At 32.5% G+C, this 24029-nt stretch overlaps 2 protein-coding genes across 3 annotated transcripts in view; one reads left to right on the forward strand and one right to left on the reverse strand.

Moving 5' to 3' along the window:
- The first annotated feature begins 248 nt into the window (after positions 1 to 248).
- LOC129224512 (RWD domain-containing protein 3-like) lies at positions 249 to 14715 on the forward strand. 2 transcript variants are annotated; one of them, XM_054858975.1, is made up of 5 exons: positions 249 to 611; positions 4601 to 4879; positions 5633 to 5793; positions 9166 to 9272; positions 14480 to 14715. In XM_054858975.1, exons 1-5 carry the CDS (start codon positions 533 to 535, stop codon positions 14595 to 14597), a joined length of 744 nt encoding a protein of 247 aa, XP_054714950.1. In that variant the 5' UTR covers positions 249 to 532; the 3' UTR covers positions 14598 to 14715. The 2 variants fall into 2 exon arrangements, with proteins under 2 accessions (XP_054714950.1, XP_054714951.1); XM_054858976.1 differs by having other exon boundaries at positions 4703 to 4879.
- Positions 14716 to 15840: 1125 nt separating this feature from the next.
- The window catches only part of LOC129224389 (cathepsin O-like), a 42860-nt gene continuing 34671 nt past the window's right edge, over positions 15841 to 24029 (reverse strand). The window contains 3 exon segments of the mRNA XM_054858836.1: positions 15841 to 15985; positions 18029 to 18121; positions 22918 to 23084. Of these exon segments, the coding sequence (XP_054714811.1) occupies positions 15948 to 15985; positions 18029 to 18121; positions 22918 to 23084 (298 nt within the window). The 3' untranslated portion in view covers positions 15841 to 15947.

Here is a 24029-nt window from a genome sequence, read left to right on the forward strand (position 1 = left end):
GTCCATGTGCTTTTATTTGTTGAATACATTAAAGTTGAAGTTCCAGTTTTTAAAAAATGAAACATAAGTTGCAAAACCATGAATAATAAGCTAAATTCTTTTGAAATTGGATATGACTTTTCCAACTGATTTACAGACTGCTAAAAAAAACATTATTTCGGGACTCCAAAAAAAAAAGTTATTTAAAAAAAAATGGAAAGATTGCACTGATGTGAAAGTGAAAATCTGTTTACCAGTTGTAAACAAAACCATGGCAACCAAAAATGCATGCGTGTGTACTTGTAGGATGAAAAGTATTTAAAATTTTGTATGTTTACAAGAATTTTAACTAATATGAATAAACTTTCAATATTTTTGTATAAAAATTCGAGAACTGTGTGCAGCAGGATTGAATGATCGCTGCATTTTATGTTCTCTCAGTTAATGCAACTGAATTTTACTTCATGAGATCGTTTTATTTTAAGGGAGAAAGGCTAGTTATGTTTGGTGGTAATCAGCCTAGTTTTTCAAGACTTAAGTTTATTAGTTAAGTATGGATCTTTGTTTTGAAGAGGAACTTGAATGTCTAATGTCAAGCTATGACGAAAAGGAATTTTCTTACTGTAGAGATGGTAAACGTTTTATATGTTACTTTGTCACCAATATATTGGTTGAAGGGTCATTTCACAAAATTTTGTCAAAATTTAAAGTTTGCAACATGATACTTTTTTGCCTGGAACTATTTACTTTAATGTTTGATATGTACATCATTTTATTTTGAGTTAGTCCTACCAGCACACAAACTAAAAATAAACAATGCTAATCAAAAAAAAAAAAAAAAGTTGTGGCAAAAAAAGTCGTGTTGCAGATTCTAATTTTGGAAAAAAAAATACTGTAAAATGATTCTGAACCAAAAACAAGTGAAAAAAAAAACATAAATTGTTAATGTTAAAATATTTTCATACTATCTGTTTTTATATAGTTTCTTTTTGGAAAGGAGCCAATCATTTAAGTTTCTTCAAAAATCCCAGGGCAGAGCAAAGTGTCTGTGCCCAATCAGACCCGGTCTTGGAGTAGGCGGCCGCTAGGGCGGCAAATTTTGAAACTGGAACATTTTTTTTAAAAGTGAAAATATATGTTAAGTCAACGCTATGAGATTCACTGCTTTAATGCTCTAGTGCTTGCATATGCAAAACATAGTTTGGAATTTAACAGGAAATATAATTTAATTTTAGAGGCAGCAAATTGCGTGATGTAAAGTCTTTTGAAAATATTAATATCTGTTTTAGTGCCATAAAATGCACTACTTTAATGTTAAAAAAGATAATTTAAAGTGTGTACCAGTGCTTAGGTATACAAAACTCAGTTTGGAATTTAACTAGAAACTCACTTTAATTTTAAACACTTTACTATTATTTTTATTATATTATATTATATATAATATATTGTTATTTATATTATTATTATTTTAATTTAATGTATGTGTTTGGGAGGAGGAGGGGGGCACTTGTCAGTACCACCTAGTGCGGCAAAACTATTAAAGCTGGCCCTGTATGCAATGCAAATTTTATCGATTTTCTTGGATTTCTCCGAGACCCTTCATCAGACCCAGACCAAATTACCATGGGACCATCTGGGAAATATATCACACAAAAAAAGAATTTCTCAAATTGGTCCAGGCGTTTTCAAGTAATCGGAGAACAACATACATAAAAAGCCTCCGACAAATTCTTAACCTATTTTTTGAAGTCGGTTAAAAATAGTAAGCACTTTTCATAATGCACTCAAATGGACAAAATAACTTTTGTTGGTTTGAAAGGACAGTGTAAGTATTCCTGTAGTTTTCAATTGTTCCAAGAAAATGATATCACAAATGAAGAAAAGTGCGGCTCAAGTCATTTCAAACTTTTCTGTTAAGAAAAATATGCATGTTCCAATGCTCAAATTTATAATTGAAAGCTAAATAATGATAAGAGAGAAATTCTCTGCATAACTTGAGCCTCACTTTTCTTTGTTTGTGGTGTCATTTTCTTGGAATAATTGAAAACTACAGGAATACTTAAATTCTCCTTTCTCGCCCAGAGAAGTTATTTTGTCTTTTTGAGTGCATTAGGTATGAAAAGTGCTTTGTATTTTTAAAAAAAAAATGTTTTGATAATATTTTTGTTTGCTGTGCCCCTGTGTAGTGGTTTTTGCAAAGTTGAAATGCAATCATTAAAAGATTTTAAAAGTTGTACATTGCTTGAACTGACTTGTATAAAACCTGTATGAAATTTTCCTTTGGGAAAACTTTCCTAAGACCTGTATTGAGTGTCAGTATGAAACTTTCTAAGTTAAAATTTTCGTTGCAGTGAGTGGATCTACCTGTCAAATACCTGTGTTGTTTTATGCAAATTTAAAATGCTACGTTTCCCCCTCTTAAAACCTGTTGAAAACCTGAATTGTCTTTTTATTAAACCTGTATTGTCTTTTATTAAACCTGTATGCACGTTTTCCTTTCCAAAAACCTGCACCAACCTTCTTAAAACCTGGACTTCAATGGAGGTTTTATGCCTAGGGTCCAAACAGAATTTATTTTATTTTTTTTCATTTTTACAAACGAAATATTTTTGCATATTTTCTTATTTTTTTTAAAAACGTTTATGGAAAGTTGTCAATGTGCAAATGTTTTACTATTTTAGTTTTAGGTTAAATTAATTGCAAATGTTAGTTCATTTTCTAAGTTCACTTTGCTGTATTTGCAGTGCAGATAGTAATTTAAAAGTCTCTTGGTGAGGTTGGTGATAAACAATTGAGTTGTGGGATTATTTTACACTTGAAAGCTCCTGTTATTGTAATTTGATGTCTTTTCTGTTTGTTTGGCAAAATATTTTCAATTGCAAAGAATTCTTTTTAGGTATTTGAAGAATGTTCACGTACTTTAGTTAAAGAATATGATTATAGTAGAATACCTTTATAACGCGACCTATATAACGCAATTCTCTATAAACCGCACAACTTTTTAGATGAAAACAATAAGAATTGCAGTTATAAAAAGCTCTCTGTTCTGCTTTGTAAACATAAAAATTGTTAATCAAATTCATTATTAAAATAGTTTTTCATCTTTCCATTTTAATTCAAAGCTTTTAAATGAAAATTAGTATTCCCAGTAAAAAGAAAATACTAGATCACTCTTGAAAATGCAGATCTTTTGTAAATCATGAAGCTAGTAGAATTTCACTTCCTTTAAATTGTGAAACAATAGATTATGATGTATAGCTAGTGCTTTAATACTCATTGCAGTTGAAACTTTTCCTAAAATGCATATATATATATATATATATATATATATATATATATATATATATATATATATAAAATTAAGCAAACAGAATTACAAATATTAAACAAATTATAAATAACAAATGATGATAAAAAGGAAAAATGCAAACAGCTATTAAGTAGGAATAGAAAAAGAGTGAATCCAGAGCTCATCAGCCGTGGAGGATTCATTAATTATGGTCAAAAGACCAAAATTTTAACTATAAACTAGAAGAGAATGCTTAAGCTCCAGTACATGTAATATAGAGTAACAATGGGCAAACGCACCACTTGCTAAGCTAAAAACAATAAACTAGAGCTCAAACCTAAAACTAAAAGCAGGGGGTTTCGCCTCGACTAATTAGGAAAACAAGTTCCGATAATTAGCCTTCCACGGGACAGTACCTGCCAATAACAAAATTGTCTTACCTTGAAATCCGCGTAAACAAATCCTGTCCGTTGTTCAGCCTGATAAAAAAGCCAATCCATTCGTCAACAAAACATTAAAAATGGATGGATTGGCAAACGAATGGATTGGCTTTTTTATCAGGCTGAACAACGGACAGGATTTGTTTACGCGGATTTCAAGGTAAGACAATTTTGTTATTGGCAGGTACTGTCCCGTGGAAGGCTAATTATCGGAACTTGTTTTCCTAATTAGTCGAGGCGAAACCCCCTGCTTTTAGTTTTGGGTTTGAGCTCTAGTTTATTGTTTTTAGCTAGCAAGTGGTGCGTTTGCCCATTGTTACTCTATATTACATGTACTGGAGCTTAAGCATTCTCTTCTAGTTTATAGTTAAAATTTTGGTCTTTTGACCATAATTAATGAATCCTCCACGGCTGATGAGCTCTGGATTCACTCTTTTTCTATTCCTACTTAATAGCTGTTTGCATTTTTCCTTTTTATCATCATTTGTTATTTATAATTTGTTTAATATTTGTAATTCTGTTTGCTTAATTTTATATTTACTTGGCTTTTTAATTTTGCTGCATTGCGCATCTATGGGCTCTTGGTGTGGTCTTTTCAATATCTTTCGCTTTTATTATTATTTATATATATATATATATATATATATATATATATATGTATAGATCAACTGTGAATATTAGTTTTAAAATTTGTGAAATGATGTACATAACATCAAAACCAGTATAATGCAAAAGCTCTGGTCCCAAGGTGTGCATTATAATGGTCCTCTACTGTACTTAATATTTTAGAATGGGGGGGGGGGGTGTCCTTCAGAGATTTTTTTCCTTTTTTTTTCATTTAAAGACTTTTTCATAGTAGTTGCATTCTTATTATTTGGTTTGGTTTTTCCAGGTGACACTTATATTTTGAAGTTTATTCTCTCAGTTGGTGGAAGTATCACATTCAAAATACCACATTTGTATCCTCAAGAACTTCCCATAATTTCCCTTTCAGTAAATAACCTGACAAACTCAGAGAAACTTAGAGCCCAAAACAAAGTCCAAGATCATGCTACCAATATGAAAGGGTCATACATGATAATGGATCTAGTCAACGAAGCACATGGCATTGTTTCATCTGCTCTACCGCAAACACTTTGTGTTCAATACCCTTCGTCTTCCGAAGAAGAAAGTGTGTATAATTTTACTACATTTATTTATTTGTTATTATTTTGTACATTTTTGTGTGATTTTTTTCAGTTTTAATCCTGAGCCTCAATCATTTGAGATTTCACATATTATTCAAGCAAAGATTAATTTATTGTATAGCAAAGACTTGTCATCATCCCTTAAAAGAACTAAGTTGATCTAAACAGGGTTCAAAAATATCATGATATTTTCGAAAATATCCGATATTTTGATATATATTGGATATTTTGATATAAATCCAATATTTTCAATCAGCACAAACTAGTCTTCAAAATAGTAAATGCATCCTCAAATCACTTTTTATTTTCTTATATTGTTATTGCAATATGTAGAATTAAAATTACGGTTTCTTTCATTATTTATATCTAATATTTCATTTAACATTTTTATCAATTTTAATGGAGTTAATGTAGCATTAGCTTTTTACTGTTTGTTATATTAATGATGTATTAATGTATCATAAAAATATAATACATAACTTTTTTGGTTATTTTTAATAGTAAATGAGCAATATTACTATGATTGATATAATTTTTATATTGAAAATACTATAGTTGAAAAAATAAATATCAAAATATCATGATATTTTCAAAATAAATATCAGATATATATTGTGATGCATCGGCGAACTCTGATCCTAAATATCACAAATGCACAAATAATTTACTTTTACTGTACACTTTTTAATCTTTATAAGGAAACCTAAATAAAGGTTATAATGTTTTTCTTTTTTTAGAAACACACATAGCTATCATCTTAATTGATCATATGCGTCAAAGGAATAAATACATCAAAACAATCTCCAACTGGGTGAAAGATTTATCACTAAATGGAATGCTTCTTTATTCTCCGAAACAGAGCATTTTGATTGTTCAAGGTTTTAAAATGCAGCTCAAGGTATTTCGTTTTTGTTCTTTTATTTTTATTTCATTTGTAATCATTTTTTTCATCATATTTATATAAGATAGGTAAGCCAAAGGTGATTTCCCAAAGTAGACCACCCGTAAAAAGGAGATGTTATTTTTAAATCACAAAACGGGGTGGTACTATTTTGTGAAATATGTATCTGCAGCACAAATAACTGAATATAAAGAGATTACTTTGATTGGACGCCATTCTATGCAGTATTTTGCTTTTTAGGAGAGATAATTCCAATATCCAGGTAAGAATGTATTTTAATTTATGTGTGTTTAAATTCTTAGAACTTTGAGTTTAGTAAAGTTTTCTGATAGCTTATTTCTTTCTTTTACAACTCAACGACATTTAGCTCAATACACTTTAACTCCAATTAATTTAACAGATCAAATTTAGCGTCTTGCAAATGCTGACTGTATATGCGTGTTCCCAAGGAGTCCACCATGAGGAAAAAAATTTGTAAATTAATGTAGTAAGGTAGTTTTCAGTGTACCACTGTTACATTTTATTTTTTAATATTACATATTGTTCTGTCATCATTTTTTCAGAAAATAAATAAAATCAACTGAAGCAGTGACAATGAGAGATAAAAAAACTTGATTCTTATTTTGTTCTAGTAATTTCCTTTTGATTAAAATGCTTTTGGTTCATAAACTAAACGTTGCTTTGCATGTAATATACCAACAGCTTGGTTATCCAATCGAGAGACTGCAGTTTCGTCCTTGTGATGGACTCATTGGTATGGAATAGGGAATAGCCAAGTTGGAGTCAGATGTCATCTCATTGAAGCTGAGAGGGCCAACAAACTGGTAGATAAAGTACATTTATCTCACCAGCGGAGAGTCCAGATATGTGGTATGGTTCAACTCCTAAATTGAAGGCAAAGAAAGCTTGGTCAAATTTATGGTCTCAGTATCATTTTGCGCTTTAGGTCCATTCTTGAATTGACTTTAGCCTAGGACTTTCGCTAAGATATGGACCTTTATGCCTCATATCTTTATATATTTACTAGAGGAGCCAACAGATGTTATTTTTGAAGTTTTTTTTTTCGTTTTATTTATTTTTTTCTGATCTTTCTTTTGTTCTATTTTTATGCATATATATATATTGTATATATGCATGTGTCTGTACCTAATTGTACACAGTGGTAGATACAAGGGGAGTATGGGGGTCATGCCCCCCCTCCCCAAAAAAAACCTACGGTAATATTTGAATGTTTGCTTGAAAAAATAGAAAAAGGGTGGAAATCAAGTGAAAAAGTAAATGTTTTTTTGAATTCATTTTTTTAGAGCATTAAAGAATGATGGATACAAAGGGGGAGGGGGTCAAAACCCCCTCCATTCAATCTGCGACAATACTTTTTAATCTGTTGTAAGGTTTATTGCATTTGAGTAGTGAAAATGATTGTTTGAAAAAGAAAGAAAAGAAAACCTGATCGAAACCACAAAAAAGAGTAATAAATAATTTTTGAACTCCCTTTTTTGGGCGTATTACATGTCTTTTTTCTACTTCTTAGTAGTGAGTAAAATAGCTTTGCTTGAGGCAGTCTGTCTTCAGGCATCAGTATAATGAAAAAAAAAAAGAAGTGTCGGCCCCTCGATCGCTTTTTATAGAACAAATTTTATCGCTGATAATTATTGTAATGTGTAAACATTTTTGTGTTAAGTTTCAGTAGATTAGTGTCGAGCAAGAGATGTAAAATTTTAGTGTCGTGTTTGCCCAAAAATTGTTCTTGTAAATTATCCCATCGTATTAGACAGAAAAAAATCTGTGTTTGTTAGAATAAAAGATTACCTGTAACAAAAACAATGAAGCATTCGGATGACAAAACATTGTTGTTGTTTTTTTTGAAAAGTTGTAAAGAAACTGATGAACCCAAAACCAATGGAAACATATTTAGAGTTTTTGTATCAGACTCTGAGACTGCGACGTCTTCATTCGCCTCTGATTTTTCTACAATTGAAAAGAATTGGTGAGCATTCATCAATGGTTCGAATTATATTCATAAAATATATAATTTTAAAGATGATTTGTGCTTCATTTATTGCTATTAAATTAAGTAAAGTTTTATTGTATTTTTCTGCATACAAGATGGATGTGTCGAGTATCATCCATCCATCACATCCATCATTATGTAAAATTATGTATAATGATGGATGTGTGTCCTGTGTCGAGTATTATGCTAATACAGTAAAAGACCGTTATAACACCGACCTATATAACGCAATTCTCTATAAACCGCACTACTTTTCAAAAGTAAGCAATGGGGTTTGAAGTTTAAAAAATCCCTCTGTTGCTTTGCAAACATAAAAATTGTTAGGCAAATTAAATTTTGAAAGTTTTTCATCTTTCCATCTTATTTCAAAGCTTTTAAATGGAAAATTGGTACTCATAGTAAACAGAAAATACCAGATGGCTCTTGAAAATGCAGCTGTTATGCAAACCATGAAACTAACAGAAGTGCAGGATTTTGATTGTGAAACATATTTATTTGTGAATAACTAATAGTAATATTGGTGCTTTAATACTCATTGCAGATAAAATTTATTCTGAAGTGCTAATATATAGATATATTCTGAATATTAGTTTCAAAATTTGTGAAATGATCTATATAACGCAAAAACACGTATAACGCAAAAGCTCTGGTCCCAAGTTATAATGGTCTTCTACTGTATTTAATCAATATCTAAATTTATCATGTTCATAAAAACATTTAATTTTTTTAGATTTTTGTAGTATTTATTTATTGTATTGTGTTGACTGGTGTGAATACTGGTCTAAATGGATTAGAATACAACTTAACTGGGTCATTTTAATGCATTGAATTATTATTAATTAATTATAATTGATTAGTAATTAAATTAATTAGTAATTAATTTTAATTAATTAGTAATTAATTTTAATTAATTAGTAATTAATTTTAATTAATTAGTAATTAATTTTAATTGATTAGTAATTAATTTTAATTTATTATTAATTTTAATTAACCATTAATTAGTTTTAATTAATTATTATTTAACTTTAATTAATTATTAATTAATTTTAATTAATAATGATTTAAATTTATTATAGCTAAAATTAAGTTTGCAACCAACTAATGGCCGATTTTGTGTTTTTGTTGACACCTAAAGGAACCAAAGTTCAAGAAAATTGTTGTACGTAAGGCTACATTCTTGAGCATGACCCCCCCCCCCAAAGTAAAATCCTGTATCTGCCCCTGACTGTACATCTTATGCATAAAAACATTGTGAAGTTCTTTAAATATTTAATTTTTGGTTGTATTTCTTTTTTTTTTTTGAATATTTCATTTTTTAAATTTATGTTTGTTTATATTTTCCATTTATTTTTTTTAAGGATTTCACCACTCGTCTTCGTACTGTCTGTGTGGATGTAGATGCTGCTGGTCGGGCATGCAAAGAAAGGATGTCCAAAGTCTTGTTTGAAGGCTTGTGTAGCTGCAAGTATGATAGTTAAAATTGCTATTCTGAAAAAAAAAAGATTTTGGATTTTGATCTCTATTGAGTTCATATTAATGTAGGCGTAAATAAGTGGTCCAAACATTTGGACCTTTAATTTTTACTAGCTGACCTGGCAGACCTTGTTCTGCCACATAAATTACTTCTAGAATTCAAAAACTCTGTTGGATAATTTACCGTTTCGTCAGAATTGCAAACTGTATCGATCGATTTGTATGATACCAAGTCGCCAAGTTGTATCTCGAAGTTTATAAATTGTCAGTCTCCACATTTTTTGCTGCCAAATGTGGCTCTTTCTGCTAGCCACGCATGATGATACTGTGTGCGTACATCGCGGTCAATGAGAACGTTTTCTCGAATCAACGATGGTGCTGAAATTAGTGAGGAATTTTATGCATTCAAAATTTTCGTAAACAAATTTTCATTTGTCGACATCTGACAATGGATCTGAGAATTCGACATCAAATGGATCTTGTAGCATTTGGACGTTCATATTTTAGCTGGACCTTTTCAACATTACGATACAGTGGTGAGAATTTCAAGTAAACTTGAATCTCATCAGCGACTTTTGAATGTAGAATGACGGAAATGTTTGTACGGAATCACTTGAAGAGAGTAACAGAGTGCCTCGTTGCCTTTTGATGTACTCTGCATCTGGATTATTTTTAACTAGCAGTACCCGCACAGCGATGCCCGTGCTGAAAATTTAATGAAAGTCCGTTGAATAAAAAAATTGACGCCCCCTCTCCCTTTAATGTGAAATGAACATTTTTCTTTGAATAAAATGCGTATACACTTTTTCAAAAAAAAAAAAAAAACTATTAAAGTTTCTTTGGAATTCAAAACTTTTTATTGAATCATTAACTAGATTGACAGTTGCTATAAAATTCTATTTAGCGAGTGAAGCGGTTTTTACTTCAATTTAAAATATTTCGCACTGTGCTGCCACCTGCCTTCTGTGATTGGTTATTTAACTCTGACGTGGAAAGTACGTGGTGGTCACATTAATGTGACTGGACAGTGTATTAATATGTGCAAGTAATTTTTCACTCCCATATTTGGGAATTTATGTGAAATTTGGGCATAAATTGGAGTAAAAAAAGAACTATTTATCGGATTTTTTCGAATTATAGCCTATGTCACTCAGTAAGAAAGCACCTTTCATATAGTGAAGGAATTTTTCAAATAGGTCCAGTGATTCCGGAGATTACCTCGAACTTATAAACACACGAAAATCTGCCCTCTCTTTTTATAATATTAGTATAGATTTCTTTTAAAGCAGTGGCTCCCAACCTCTTACACTTCTCGACTCTCTTTTGGCCACTTAATCAAGCCACGACCCTGTACCCCTCCTCTCATATGTAAATACACATTACATTATACGTACTTGTTTTATGTGATGAGTCAAGGTTTTTGGGACATTTTATTTAAGTGTAATAAAACAATTAGTATAGAAATTAGATAAAGATTACTATACTGCCGCCCTAAGCGCAAAAGTGGTAGCTGCAGCTGAGTCCAAAATGAGAAATTGCCATTTATAAAGTTTTCTGCCTCCATGTATTTCATTCAGATGAAACTTTTTCAGGATTTGTTAAAAAATATTTCCCATAAACAAATGACCATAAAACATTGTACTTGGGTAAAATATGCGGCAAAAAACTATCTGGTGACAATAACTCAATTTTGACAAAAAGTGCAGATACGACTTTTATGCTTAGCACTGCAGTATAACTTTCAACATATATTTTGACACATTCAAAAATCACGCACTCAACCTTTTTTTTTTTTTTTTTTGATTTATCATGTATTTGTGTTAAATACAAATCATAGAAAATTCAAGCTTTCAATATTTATGAAAAGGAATGCATACTACTATTATTGGCTATTACTACAATAGAAATTCAAATACAACTTTTTGAACAAATGTTAAAGCAATATAACTGCAATTAACATCACTCCAAAATATATATATATATATATATATATATATTTTTATCTATCTAATGATTTTAAAACTGTATAATATGCGCCAATTCCAGAGCTCGAATACGCTACCTTGCGGTGATTGACAATACTAAAGAAAAAGGTAAAACATTCCATTCCATGTGCTTTCTTTGGGGCAAATTACAGGCTTCAGACAGTTTGTAGTGTAATGTAATTTCAGAAGAATGGAAAGGAAAGCTTCCCACAACAGGATGAAAAATTACTGTCATTCACTAAGCGTCAGTGGTGGCTCGTGGGAGGAGCCAGAGGGGGCCCGGGTCTCCTCACTTTTTTCAGAAGACAATAATTTATAATTTTTATTTATTTATTTATTTTTTTGTGTGTACGTGCTTGAAATTTAAAAAAAAAAGGTTTGTATTGTATTATTCTGCATATAATCCGCAAATTATCTGTTAAAAAGTGTAAAATTAATGAGCTGCGGATTATATGTTGTCGCGGGTTATCTGCACGTGTGTGTGAGTTTTTTCCCCTCAACACCAATGCATTGAACTTCAATATTTACAGCAGGATTCGCAGAGACCGTTACCCTACCTATATGCTGTTTATTTTACACAGCTTGAATGTTCTTAAGCAATTCAGGCTATGTAAAATAAACAGCAGTAAAGGAAGAAGCCTTCATTTGCACAAGATTACACTGTTTGCTCCTTTCTTGACTCTTTGCCTTCAAGTAATTAGCTTACTATAACAACAATTTTTAGAAGCAATCATTATTTTTTAGATTATTTTCACATTAGTTTTGAATATACCTTAAAAGTTATTACTTCTTCACGTTTTTAATTTAGTTGCGAAAATAAATTTAATTTTATTAATTTAACAAAAAAAAAGAAAAAAAAAGAAGTTAGTTTAAATATTAAAAAAATATATTTTTTTAAATTCTTTTTTTTTTTCAAAATCCAAGGGGGGGAGGGGGGCGAGGCAAATGCACCCATGGTCTGGCCCTCTCACTTTTTCAAGGCACGAACCGCCACTGCTAAGCGTCAAAGCAAGTTATAAGTTACAGCATTCTTTTGTTTTACCTTTTTCATCCGCCATTAGACAGTGGCTGCAGCGCCCTCTACAGTTTATTGGATTTGCGAATTGAATTTTAAAAGTGGGACTAATGTCACGACTGCATAAGAAATGCTTAACGACCACGTTCGGGGTCACAGTTTGAGAAACTATTTTAAAGAATTCTAAAAACCTTGAAAATCAGGAAAATTGTACTCAGTGAGTGAAAATCCTGGATTCCTGGACTTTAAATCCAAGAATTCATAGTATAGAGATAGAAGAAAGTTTCGTGATGGCCACAACGTACTAATTTTGAAATGTTTTCTGAGACTTTTGCTTATGCTTGTCTTATAAGTTTGAACGCATTCCACGGAAAATGTTTTGAGACACTCATGTTTCTACAAACCCTATATCTTTATCATTCCCCCTGCCCACCTACAGTGGCTCCCAAAAGTGTTCGTACACCTACGACTTTCAATGAAATAGGCCATTATCCATTGGTTAGAATTAATATTTCGGAGTAGGTATTTTATTATAAGATCTATGATCTATTTTTAACAAAACTACATGAAAATTTTTAATAAAACATTAAAACATAATTTTTAAAAAATCAAAAACCAAACATTGCCGGAAATTTTATGTCACAAAAGTCTTCGTACACTTTGAAAAAATGTCAAAAAATTAGTAAATAATCTAACTTTTTGCAAAGTTATTATTTAGTAGAATATCATGCAGTATCAACAACAGCTTTTAAACGTCTGGGAATAGATTTCATTGTTTTTTTTTCTTTTTTTGTGCAATTTCTGAGTAAGTGTTCCGCCGTACTTCAAGTCTTACTATTTCTAGTTCGCTTTTCGATTCAATGGTGCATTTTCGTAATCTAGCTACCAGATATCTACAAATATGTACCATTAAGTTTAAATCTGGCGATTGAGGAGATATTTTTAAGCTTAAGGACAATTTTTGAGGCACCAAACACAAACGTGTGCTTCTTATCGTTATCTTGATAAAAAAACAAAGTTGTTTCCGATTACCAAATTTTGGGCTAATAGTTTAAAATTGTTTTTAAAAATATTTAAAGGAACAGCATGATTCATTATTTCATCAAAAAATTCTAAATTTCCAAGGCCTGATGCTGTAATGCACCCTCACACTAGAACACCTTCACCGTCCTGATTAACTGATCCAACTAAGTTCTTAAGATTAAATTCCTCATTTTTTCTTCTATTTACAATTGTACAACAATTTAACGCAAAATGTTGAATATATTTTCATCTATAAGTAAGACGTTGTTCCAAAACGCTTTGAGCTTATTTATCATTGATATTACGACGGAAAGCGTAAGCTTACTGTTTTTCGCACGAACAAGAAAATTTCTGCGGGATGAGGTCCCATTTAATCCAGGTAATCAGAGAACCTGGAGAACAATTTTAGGTGAAAATTAAATGTAAAATGTTTCATTCAATTCTGCAGAAAATTTTTCAGCACTCAAATGTGTATTTTTCATTATTTTTTTAACTGTAAACCTCAGATCACGCATTGTTAACATTGCCAGTTGACCTTTTCTTACCTTGTTTCCGATCCGATTCTTGTCTTTAAAACATTTTGTCAAGCGCTTCACTATAGAATGGTATAAATTACCTAATTTAGAGACCTTTCAAACCAATTTATGGCTATGAGGGAAAACAAATCAAACTTCGAATCGTGTTTGTTGTTTTTTACGAATACCAGCCATTTAAAAATAATAAGCAGCATATTAGGGAATAAATACACAAAAAATTAAAGGCATATGACTTAATAGTATCATTACAATGCACAAATAATAAAAAAAACACGTAGGATAATTTTAATTATGAATTTATTAGAAAATATTTCATTGTACGATGACTTTTGTGGCGTATCTTTTCTCCGTGTCTTCGTTTTTTGACAAATTTCAAAAATAAAATCTGGCAATATTTCGAAAAAAACTACTGGGTTTTATTCAGAATGGCATAGGAATGGTGTGAAAAAAAATTTGACTTCATATTCGAATTCAGATTTGCGTTATTTTGGTTTTACTACAAAATTTCAAGGTGTACGAACACTTTTGGGAGCCACTGTATATTTCTTTGTTATCAATTAAATTATTGTCAGTTATAGCCTGTTTAGTTAGAATATTTTACCCTGATCAGATTTATTATACTATTATATTTTCTTTCCAGATTTTCTGAGTTTCGTGTGCAAGAAATTTCAGCTATTGGAGATTTAGAAACATATTTTTTCGACATGAAATTAGGAAGTTATTATCAGGAATACATCAAACCTGTGCGTCCTCATTGACTGAGATTACTCAAAAACTCCAACTTTGTGTTTTATTGTAACCTCTCATTGTGCTGCTTATTTGCTTACATGTGTCTAGAACTTTTCCTGTTTCTGAAGTTAAAAAATAAACTAACGATTTTATGGTTTTCTTTGAACATTTTTTTCAAGCATGGAGAGCTTTCAGGGTGCTATGCTATCAATAAACAACATTTACTTTCAAACCATACTCTCCTTCTGACTTTAAAAAAGGTTTAAAAATCCAGAGCTTGTACACTGTCCCGATTCATTAGCTAGAAGATAGTTTAATGCGATTACTGGAGATGGAGTCCGTACAGAATGGGGCGTGGCTTAGGAGTGTGCGAACTCTGGATTTCTGAAACTAATTTGGTGCTTATTTAAGGAAGGAATGCTTTGTAAGTACATAGTGTTGGTTGGTGATATAGCACCATAAAATTTCTGAAAAATATTTAATAAAATCATCAGTTTCAATATTTAGTACAAAAGTATTCACATGTGGCAACGAATTTGTGACAAAATTTTCGACCTAAATCAACGCCTCCTTAATCCTTATAGTACTAAATGCCTATAGCATTTGCCTCAAAAGTGAATTTTCGTGAACATCCAAGCCGACTTCAAGCACAGAGGACAGAGCTATCTAGCGGCAATCCGACAAAGGCGTTGGATCCAAGTAGAGCCGCTATATAGACAGGCCGACGCATTAGCTTTAGTTTAGCCTTTTTGGATCGGATTTTTCATTGTTGCACTGCCAGGGTTACCATAACAAAGTTTCGGATTTCGCCAAATTTGCCGAAAATACTTTATTTAATAAACAATTCACGTGCCGCTAATAATCGCTCGCAGTGAACAATCACCAAACGCGATTACTCGCCAGAAAAGACAACCACTCAAATACGAGCTCCGATCCAAAAAGGCTGATCTTAAGCTGATGCGTCGGCTCGTATATATAGGGGCCTTAGATCCAAGCAGTTAAAATCAAATTGTTAATTGGTTAATTTCAAAATTTAAATTTAGAAATTAATCAATTGTGTTCTTTGCTATCAATTTATAATACCTTCCCTTCTAGCTTTTCGGGGCGTTGCCTAAGGGTAGTAACTAATTTTGGATGGAGGGAGTATAAATAGATAAATTATTCCTTTGATTTCAATATGTTTTGAAAAGCATTAAGTGAAGTAAACCTTCTAATGATTTCCTTTTGTGTATGAAAATAGCGCGATATATATTTACTAATGAATTGTATAAATCATTTTTATTAAATTACAAAAATCTTGGTTTAAATGCAATAAATAGTATAGAAATTCAAAATGAAATATTATATTTTCTGTAATGATATCAGCTTCATTTCAATTATCATAGAACATCCACAGATGATACTTCTTCTGCTATACCTATAAAATGAAAAAAAAAAAAAAAAAAAAAAAATAGATTACAACAAACACATATTTAAACTAATTATAAGTTTTATTTAACCATTATTTTATTTAAATTGGTGGTTTATTTAACCATTTTAAGTTTCAAGTCATATTTTAGTTGATAAACATTATTCAACTAAAAGTATATATTTTTAAAGTATATATTTATCTTGTGAATTTATTTTCAGTAATTTTTTGTTGAATGATATGTAAAATGATGATTTAACTAAATAAACGAAAGTGAAATTCATTGTTAAAAATCTATCGTTGATAATTTTTAAATTCGTTTTACTTACAGCAAATATTCATTTTTTAGAGAAAAAGTGTTAAGTTTAAAACAGCATTTTAATATGTTTTGCAGAAAAGCTTTCCACAATAAGTTTTTCACAAAAATAGCAAAGAGTGTCATTGAAAATGCATTTATACATAGGAATTATTTGGTGCGAAGAATTTCCATTGCGTGAAATGGCGGAAATAGTTTAGTAAGCTTTCATTTAAAAATTTTTTTTTCAAAATAGGTGTCAAAAATTGTAGTATCAGACAATTTTTGTTAAAATTTGGGAAAGGGAGATTTTAGTTCCCTGCCGAAATTTTTCAACCTCCGTAGGAAATTTTCTGACATTTAAGTATTGAAAGCTCTAGTGTAGTCTATCTTTGGTGACGTTAGAAGAATAGGGAAGGATCTCACCGGAAATTTTTGATGGTGAACTCTGAAAAACACAATTCCAGTTTTTTTGGGGGGAGGAAGGAAATGTCGGGGATTTGCTTTGAAAAATTTTCAAAATTCATATTTTTATCACTACATTGAAGACCATCTTTGGTGATGTTAGGATATACAGCAACTCTCCTCTGGGAAATTTTCAACATTGAAATCTTAAACGCGTTCTGGCCATCTTTGGTAATAATGATAAAGGAAAGGGGTGAAAAAAATTATTTCGATATTGAAGTCCACTTTAGTCGACCTTTGAAATGAAAAGCTTGGGATACTCTTCCACAAATATTTCAAAAACCGAACTTTTAGCCACCCAAAAAAATGGGGAGTTTTTTGCGCGCGCGAGCTCTCTCGGAAATTTTTTCAACATTGAAGTTTTAAAATTTTAAAGATTTTCTTTATTTACGTTTATTAGAGGATGCCCTAACGTTGCCGAATTTAGGGCCAGGTGGCTCTCCTGCGAATATTTTTCAAAAATGAAACGCAGCTTTTAGGCTTTGTTTGTTTACGATAAAAGAAATAGAGTGCTCGGAGCTCAGGGCTCCTTACCAAAATCTGGTTCTGAACTGAACTCAGTTTTATGCCATCTTTGAGAAGGAAGGACTGGGGGGGGGGGGGGACTTCCCGTGAAAATGTCAAACAACGAAGTTTTAAGCCATCTGTGGCGTCATTGGGGAAAGACGTGGGGCTTTGGAAGCTCTCCAAGAAAAATTTTTGATATTGAAGTTTTAGAAACGCAATTTCGGCTTTCTTTGATGACGTTAGCCAAAGGTTTAGGTTTTGGGAACTGTCCCCAGAATGCTTTTTGAGATTTAGTTTTAATGACGCAATTTTAGGCTACGTAGTGAGACGTTTAGGGCGGAAGAGCTATCCTTGGATATTTTTATGACGGTCTAAAAATGTACTTTAAGGCTAGAATTGGACACGTTAGGAGAATTGAGAGTGCTTGGACTCGAAAATATTTTATCATTTACGCTCCAAAAACGAAATGTTAAGCTATTTTTTGGGGTGTTAGGGGAAGGGTTGACACATTCAGGACCTAAAAATACAAATTTTGCCTGACTTTAATTGTGTGTGGGATTTGGTTCCTCCCACACTATGCCACTAAGCCTAAAAGAGCTTCATTAAAAATATCTATTTTTAACTTCTAATATCTTTTCTTTTTCCGTCCAAAATTTATTTGTTAACTTGTAATACGCACAGCTTTTGGAGTTAATTTCGTCCGTTTCTGATACTTTTATGGTGGAACCGTGTGTTTTTGCTAAAAGATGCTTTTTTATGGCATGAAATATTAAATCTTTACTTACGGCACATATTTTTTCCTATAGCAATGTATAGATATCCATCGTTGCCGAACTGAGTGCCCCAAGAATTGCGCACAATGTAGTATGGAATGTCACCTAAAACATTTCAATTAGAGAAAAAATAGCAAATATTAAAACAATATTTTGTTTTGTTGAGTCATTTTCAGACAAAAAAAATTAATAAACGAGAGAGAGAGAGAGATTATGCAATTTAATTTCAATAAAAATTTCATTCGTTTCATATAAAATATGATGCAGGCCGGATCTGCAGACCCCGCAGTGCAGGGGAGGGGGCATCTTTTAAGGGCCCAACAGCCCAGGAAATTGAAAAGAAAATGAAAAAACTAGCACTAAGGCTTATTAACGTTGCAAATATACACTGCTAGCCTCTGGGGAGGGACCAGGGCCGGATTTGGAAGTGTGGAGTCCCATAATCAGGGTTCAAAAAGATCATCACATTTTCGAAAATATCCGATACTTTGATACACATCCGAGTATTTTGATATATATGTATATATATTCGATATTTTCGATTTTTTGACCCGTGAAAGTTAGGATATTTTGTAAAAATTTTACTGTAGGGACCCCTTTGTTGTGGAGGTTCAGGGGCAGTAGCCCCGCCTGCCCTCTTCTAAATCCGGCCCTGGGAGGGACCCACAATTTATATATCCGGGTCTGATATGATGAGTTACTAAATATAATGTAACTTTACCATAATTATATTTGACGCATAATTATATTGACTAAATATAATGTAACTTTACCATAATTATATCTACCTTATACAATTTTATTTTAATTACAGCTAGTAGGTAAAATGCACATTGAACTGTTGCTTGTAAAAAGTGGTGTAAATCTTAATAGGAGAAATTCAGAAAATTTTCAATGATAAATTTCATTTTTCAGTGAATTTAATCACGTCCCGGCACTTTTCAATTTTTCTTTATGCTCTTATCTAAAAAAGGTCCCTCCCCGGCCCCAATAGTATAGTGTACTTCATCAAATTTCATAGCAGACTTGTTTATCCTCTCATTAAGTTTCTTTATTATGTTGCTATAGGTCAAAACTGTTCCTTATTAGTTGACATTTTTTTTCTACTAGCACCCTAATATTATTAACAAAAAAAAAAAAAGAGACCTAGATAGTACTCATGTCCAGAACAAATCCCTCCCTTACCAAGAGTCACACATATTATAATGAAAACAAAAAATATCAGAAAGATATTGCAACACTGGAAAATTCTGAAATGTCACAATTTATTTCCATGTAATGTTACGGGATTTCATCAGTTTCCCGTGAAAACAAGTATCTTGGCGACAAGTTGCCACAAGGGGCATGAATTCAGGCTTCTTTTATGTTGTAAAAATATTTTTAGCTACTAGTGTAAAGACTTTATTAGGTGCTTCACCTTCAGCCATTGAGCTATAATAAATTAGAGCTCAATGCCTTCAGCTCGGTTACTGCCCTCCAGATTGACAAAGTCCCAGACGAGGATGAAATGCAGTTTATGGATACTGTAGCTTCAAGGACGGATGCAAGAGAGGGGGGTTCGCCCCCTCCTTGGGGCGAGATGCAGGAACTCACCTTCGGAATATTTTAGGCACTGAAGTTCCAAAAAATAATTTTATACGATCTTGAATAATGTTCCGAATTGCAGTCTTAAAAACGCGATTGGGACACGTCTCGTAACACTTTAGTTATAGGGATCGGAACTTTGTACAGAAAGTTTTGGAAATTCCAAAATCTCAAATTTTTGACGATTTTAGAGGATATTAAATGGGGTTCGAAGAAATCTCTTCTAGAAAGTTTTTTTAATTGAAGCCTAAAAATATGCAATTATGCAAGCATATATCATTAGTAAGATTTCTGAATCCTGCAGGAAGATTCCAGGTGACGTTAAAGTAAAGGAACGATGGAATTCATTCATACGGAGTTTTGTAGAAATAAAAGTTTCAAAAAAAAAAAAAACAGAAAACTTTTAATTTGAGACGAACTTTTATAATGTTAGGAGGTGAAGGTTTGGAAATTTGTAAAAGGGTAAGTATATGAAATCAATCGCTCCCTACTTGAATACTTTCTGTATCCGTCCTTGTGTTGCTTGCAGGCAAACATTTACTAGAATACTGTTAGAGTCTTCCTGGTCAATTAGGAAGGTGCCAAGTTAATTACTACATATATCAATTTACTTACTTGGAAAGTTCCTTATTTATTCAAGAAACGTGAGTGGTATTCATTAGTAAGATTTCTGAATCCTGCAGGAAGATTCCAGGTTAATTTCAGGAAGGTTACTAACCATTAGCGGTTTTTTTTGGACCAGATGTTACTTGCAGAAATTAGGCGCACTAGCTACCCATTATTTTCTTGGAACTTTACTGTTTTTTTTTTCTTCTTCTTTTTTAAAACAATAAACATCGGTGTTGACACGTTCTTCCTACATTATATCATGCTACCAGAGCAATGGTTCTCAACTTTTTTGCTACTGAGACTACTTAATACCTTTCCGAATCCTAAGTAGGACACATGCGAATGAAATAATATTTTCACAGCAATTATGTTAGGTAAAAGGAAAATAATCCAAAAAAATTCTTCAATATAATTACAACAATAAAAATGACAGAGATAAATTTTCACTAGCTGTTCGCGGACATAGAGTAAAGAAATTGACATAGAGAGGCCCCGTCTATAGTAAAAAGGAGATGAAATTGAAGCCGGAAATATGGGATACAGCGGTGCAATTATGGCCGAGGCTATAATGACAACCGAATAAAGTAGCTGGCGGATTGTTTTACATTTTAATTCATGTTGTAGTGCAATTTCAAAAACGTGCTTCATAAACTTGCAACAATATCTAAGTTTAAATTAACTACCGATTGAGATTCAGTAATGGAATGTTTTGAATCAAGATGTATCTTAAAATTCTTAGCAAGAAGCTAAGGATCTTGGGATACAGCGGTGCAACTTCCGGCTTCAATTTCTCAGTATTGCGGGGCTTCTCTATGTAATTTCTTTACTATATGCTCTCGGACCACATAAAAATTGCTCGCATACCATTAGTGTTCCGCGGACCACAGGTTGAGAATCACTGCACTAGAGTTGAGAGGCTTATTGACACTGGTGTGGGTTGTCGCGATTTTTGCAGGAAATCACTAGCGGTTCATACGATTGTGAAATAGCTCTAGATCAGCAATTCTGAACCGGTGGTCCGACGGACAGGCACCGGTCCGCAGAGAAAAATTTACTGGTCCCCAGAGATTTTTGCTCGTTTACGTTAAAAATTTTCCGTACTCAATGAAATAAAATTAACTGAAATTTAAAAAAAAAAGAGAGAATTAATTTGAATTCTGAAATTTTGAATTCAAATTATGTTTTTTGCAATCACGAGCTGCGACATGGATCCTACTCAATGGAGTTATTGTTTCTAAAAACGGCTCCTGTCCCCCGAAACCTGCTCCTCCTCCAGGGCGGTTACGTGTGCATAGTTGTGTGTGTGTGTGTGCGTAGGCCTGTGTGTATGCACGGCGTGTGTGAGTGTATGTGTGTGAAGTCGTGTGTGTGTGTGTGTGAGTGTCTGAGCGTGCATGTGTGTAGGACATGGACGCCTCCGATCAGGAGAAGCGGACCGGAGGAGCCGCGCCTGCAGAGGACGGTGGGCGGTGGTGCTGCAGAGGCCCCTGGTCCAAGCCGAAAAAGGAACCGGACATCAAGGACGGTCAAGTGAGGACAATAAGCAATCGTGATTGCTCAAAAAAAAAAAAAAAAAACCACACACACACACACACACATAAATTAGTACCGAAACGACATTTTAATTTTTTACTTCAATTTTATAATTAATCCTCACAACTTTCTATGATCTTTCAATGTTTATTTACTTTTGTATAATTATTCCAAAAGCAAATTGTCTTTAAATATTTTTATGATACTGTCTTTAATACCGAGTTGTGTTAATTATTTATTTTTAAATTTATTATTAGTATTTTTTTGTAAAATAGAAAAAATAAAAGAAACCTCACCGGTCTGCAAAATTTTTCGACACGTTATAACGGTTCCTGAGTCGTCCTTTTTTTCAGCAAATAAATAAATAATAAATAAATTTTAAAAATGTATAAAAGGATAAAAAAAAACACCAGTCCGCGAAGTTTTTTCAAAAGCTTTTGTCGGTCCGCGGGTCAGAAAAGGTTAAGAAACTCTGCTCCAGATGGCAGATTTCGATTTTGAAGCCATGTTCTGAAGACAATCGATTGCAGATCATTTAATAGTCAAAATCACTTGATTATGCAAATCTCTTGATTATGTAACATTAGCAAACAACGTAAATAAAGAACAGGTTAGCAATTAATTGCAGACAAGTAGTAACCGGGCAGTAATTTGTGGTGTGTCCGCCCCCCCCCCCCCAAACTTTCATATTTGCATTTTTAAAAGTGCATTTTAGCTTTTATTTTTCAAAAACTTGAAATTCCACTTTGGGTTTTACCCCCCAGACGAGTGACACCCGGGGCGGACCCCCCCCCCCCCCTCCGTAGCGGCGCCACTGGACAAGTGTTCCGGGGCTTCGAGGAACCCCTTTTTCACTGCAAAGAACTGTGAGCTTGTATCGGCCATTTGAGGTCGCTTGAATTGTAAAGCTGAAATGACACTACGTAAAAATAGAATGATGACTTTAATTTTATTTAGTTTCTAAATGTTGCACACACAAATCACTTAACAAAATGGTTCGCGAAGGTGGCAAGCAACTCGCTTGCGTGTCGCGACAAGCTTTTTACTTTCAATCACAGATTAACATTTTGGCGCTGACAGAAGCTTTTGGATGTCAAATCCTTCCGTTGTGCCCATCACTACTTGTCACCTGAAAAGAATAACTTCAGCAACTTTTCATTATTAAGCACACTAACTTTTCAGGTCATATCCAACAATTTGAACGGCATGGTTTCTCTCAGCATCGCAATGGAACTGGATGATGCCTCCCAAGTAATCTTGCCATCCTGTCGCATCCACTGCCGCAATCAAAGGTCCATGATATGCCAAGTGGAGAAGCATTAGGTCTTCCTCACCTACAAAACTGCCATTTACGAAGAATGAATGCAACAAAAGATGATACAGTGCAGTGGTCATAAGTATAATAATTTCCAATGCAGCAGACGGTACAATTATTATCCTTACGCCACACAGGAACAAAAACAAGGGGGAAATTTTTAAGCAAAAAGAAAAGAAACAATGAACACAAAACAAAACTGGCAAAAACAAGAATAAAATAAAAATCCAGAGTTCAAATTGTTCAACAAGTAAGGTCATAATTGTAAGGACAGCAGAAAAAAAATTCTGAAATAATTCAATGAAATTTATACACAAAATGCTTTTTTATGCTAGAGATAATTTTGAAATGCAGGATTGAAAATACAAAATATAGGGTCTGGTGGGGTAAAGTGGTCATAAAATCGTAGGTTTTCAACTTTGGTGGATAATAAATACAACAAATTATTTAAACACTTCAACTTTTTTTGTTGTTATTTTACATTGCATTATTAAAGAACACAGTACATTGAAGTTTAGAAAAAAATATTTTAATTTAATTAGTTTTATAACACTTTCTTTTCCCTTTGTATTTATGACCACTTTACCCCATGGGATGGGGGAAAGTGGTCATAGCCTGGGGTAAAGTGGTCATAGTTAAAAATAAATGCAAAACCATATTAAATAACCCTAATATTTGTATATTTCAGTTATTTTTATGGTTACAAGTATATGCACTAATATATGTGTGTATACACGAGTATATACGTGTCATGTAAACATGAGTAAACACGTTCATATATGAGTAGATACATGTGTACATCAGCTACATGCATGCACATACTTACTCAAGTATATACGTGCATACACGAGTATATAAGCATGTATACGTGATTACCTAAAGGAGTGTTGACGTATCTACACAAGTATATATGTGTCAAATTTATATACGTGTCACGTGTATATATGCGTATAAATGAACGTCATATGTATG

Source organism: Uloborus diversus, chromosome 6, assembly GCF_026930045.1.
Source record: "Uloborus diversus isolate 005 chromosome 6, Udiv.v.3.1, whole genome shotgun sequence".
In the NCBI taxonomy this organism is placed as follows: Eukaryota; Metazoa; Arthropoda; class Arachnida; order Araneae; family Uloboridae; genus Uloborus; species Uloborus diversus.